The sequence below is a fragment of the Mandrillus leucophaeus genome, unplaced genomic scaffold (genome assembly GCF_000951045.1).
Source record: "Mandrillus leucophaeus isolate KB7577 unplaced genomic scaffold, Mleu.le_1.0 Scaffold18, whole genome shotgun sequence".
Taxonomy (NCBI): Eukaryota; Metazoa; Chordata; class Mammalia; order Primates; family Cercopithecidae; genus Mandrillus; species Mandrillus leucophaeus.
Window position 1 is genome coordinate 2,069,440 of NW_012101809.1, and position 1,766 is coordinate 2,071,205.

At 39.8% G+C, this 1,766-nt stretch overlaps 1 protein-coding gene across 2 annotated transcripts in view; it reads left to right on the plus strand.

Moving 5' to 3' along the window:
- FAM178A (family with sequence similarity 178, member A) overlaps positions 1-1,766 on the plus strand; it is a 68,053-nt gene that overhangs the window by 52,175 nt on the left and 14,112 nt on the right. For both annotated transcript variants that reach the window (XM_011977407.1, XM_011977406.1), the window contains exons 16-17: positions 780-911; positions 1,378-1,455. In XM_011977407.1, coding sequence (XP_011832797.1) covers positions 780-911; positions 1,378-1,455 — 210 coding nt within the window. The remainder of the gene's footprint in view (positions 1-779; positions 912-1,377; positions 1,456-1,766) is intronic.

Below are 1,766 nucleotides of genomic sequence, written 5' to 3' on the forward strand. Positions count from 1 at the left end.
CGGGAGGCGGAGCTTGCAGTGAGCCGAGATCCGGCCACTGCACTCCAGTCTCGGCGACAGAGCGAGACTCCGTCTCAAAAACAAAAACAAAAAAACAATCTAGTTGCGATTTTTACCCCAACTTCTTGTAGTTCTTCTCAGAATTCAATGACTTCTAACCACAGAGTCAACTTTGTTGACTTTTGAATAGTTTAACAGAGAAAGCATTCCCTGTGGCCTCTGTTATAATATCATTTGGTCTCCTAAGCATTTATCCCAAGTTACAAGTACTAAATCTCTAATTTAAAATCCCTTACTTTTTTTTTTTTTTTTTTGAGAGACGGAGTGTTGCTCTGTCATCCAGGCTGGAGTGAGGTGGCACGATCTTGGCTCACTGCAACCTCTGCCTTGCATATTCAAGTGATTCTCGTGCCTCAGCCTCCCGAGTAGCTAGGACTACAGGCATGTGCCACCACGCCCAGATAATTTTTGTATTTTTAGTAGAGACGAGGTTTCTCCACATTGGCCAGGCTGGTCTCGAACTCCTGACCTCAGGTGATTCACCTCTCTCGGCCTCTTAAAATGCTGGGATTACAGGTGTGAGCCACCGTGCCTGGCCACTTAAAATCCTTTTTTAAGCAATTCAGGGGTTTTACATAAAGGGAAAATGAATATTGTTCAGGTGTAAAGAAAGCTATAATAAAAGGACAAAATGAAAGAGGACACACTGGAAAAAATAGCCTAAGAAAGAGCAACTGTATTATTTAGGTTTGTTCAATGTCTCCTCTTTCTTTTGATAGGTATCAGTCCTACATCGCTATCTTGTGCAGATGAAGCCTTCTGATTTGTTAAAGAAAATGGTCTTAAAGAAAAAGGCTGAACAACCAGATGGCACTATTGATGACAGTCTACATTTAGAACTTGAAAAGCAGGTATCCAATGCTAGGAGGTCTCAAAGAGTACATAGAAGCATAACTGATATCAGCTTCCTAACCATAGACTGATAATATAGGCATTTCTGGATTGGGACACTAGATACATTCTAGCAAACATAATTTTAAAGCAAATGATATTTTTAATTTATCGCTGTCATGAAATTCTTCCATAAATTTGAGAGTTGAAAATGTGAGTAAAAGGATGATTGTTGGTAATTTGCTCCCAAGAGTATTTTTTGTAGCCCTTTATTAGGGCAGTCATGAGGTCATGAATCATGGTAAAAAGAATGCACTTAAGTTAGAAATTAGAAAGCCTAGTTTAGATGCTTGGCTTTTACTTACTGACCAGCTGGGTTAACTTTAACGTATCCTTTATCCTTCCTGGGCAACTTTCCTAATGTGTAAATTGGAATGACTATGCTAGCTAATTCATAGGTGTTAATTTTATTCATTTCTCTAACAGGCATATTACCTGACCTACATTCTTCTTCATTTAGTCGGTGAAGTTAGTTGTTCTCATTCTTTTTCTTCTGGACAACGGGTAGGTAGTGTTTAGTGTTGTTGCTGCTGTTTTTAAATAGGTGTTACTGATGATGGAATGAGTGAACATGCTTTTTATAGGAGAAAACTTAATAAAAGCTAATTGATTTTACTATAAGAATTCCCATGTATACCAGAAAGAGGGGCCTGATAGTGGTCTTGTAACCGTATCATATTGAAAAGAATTGTTGGCCGGGCGCTGTGGCTTACACCTGTAATCCCAGCACTTTGGGAGGCCAAGGCGGGTGGATCACTTGAGGTCAGGAGTTCAAGACCAGCCTGGCCAACATGGTGAAACCCCATCTCTACTAA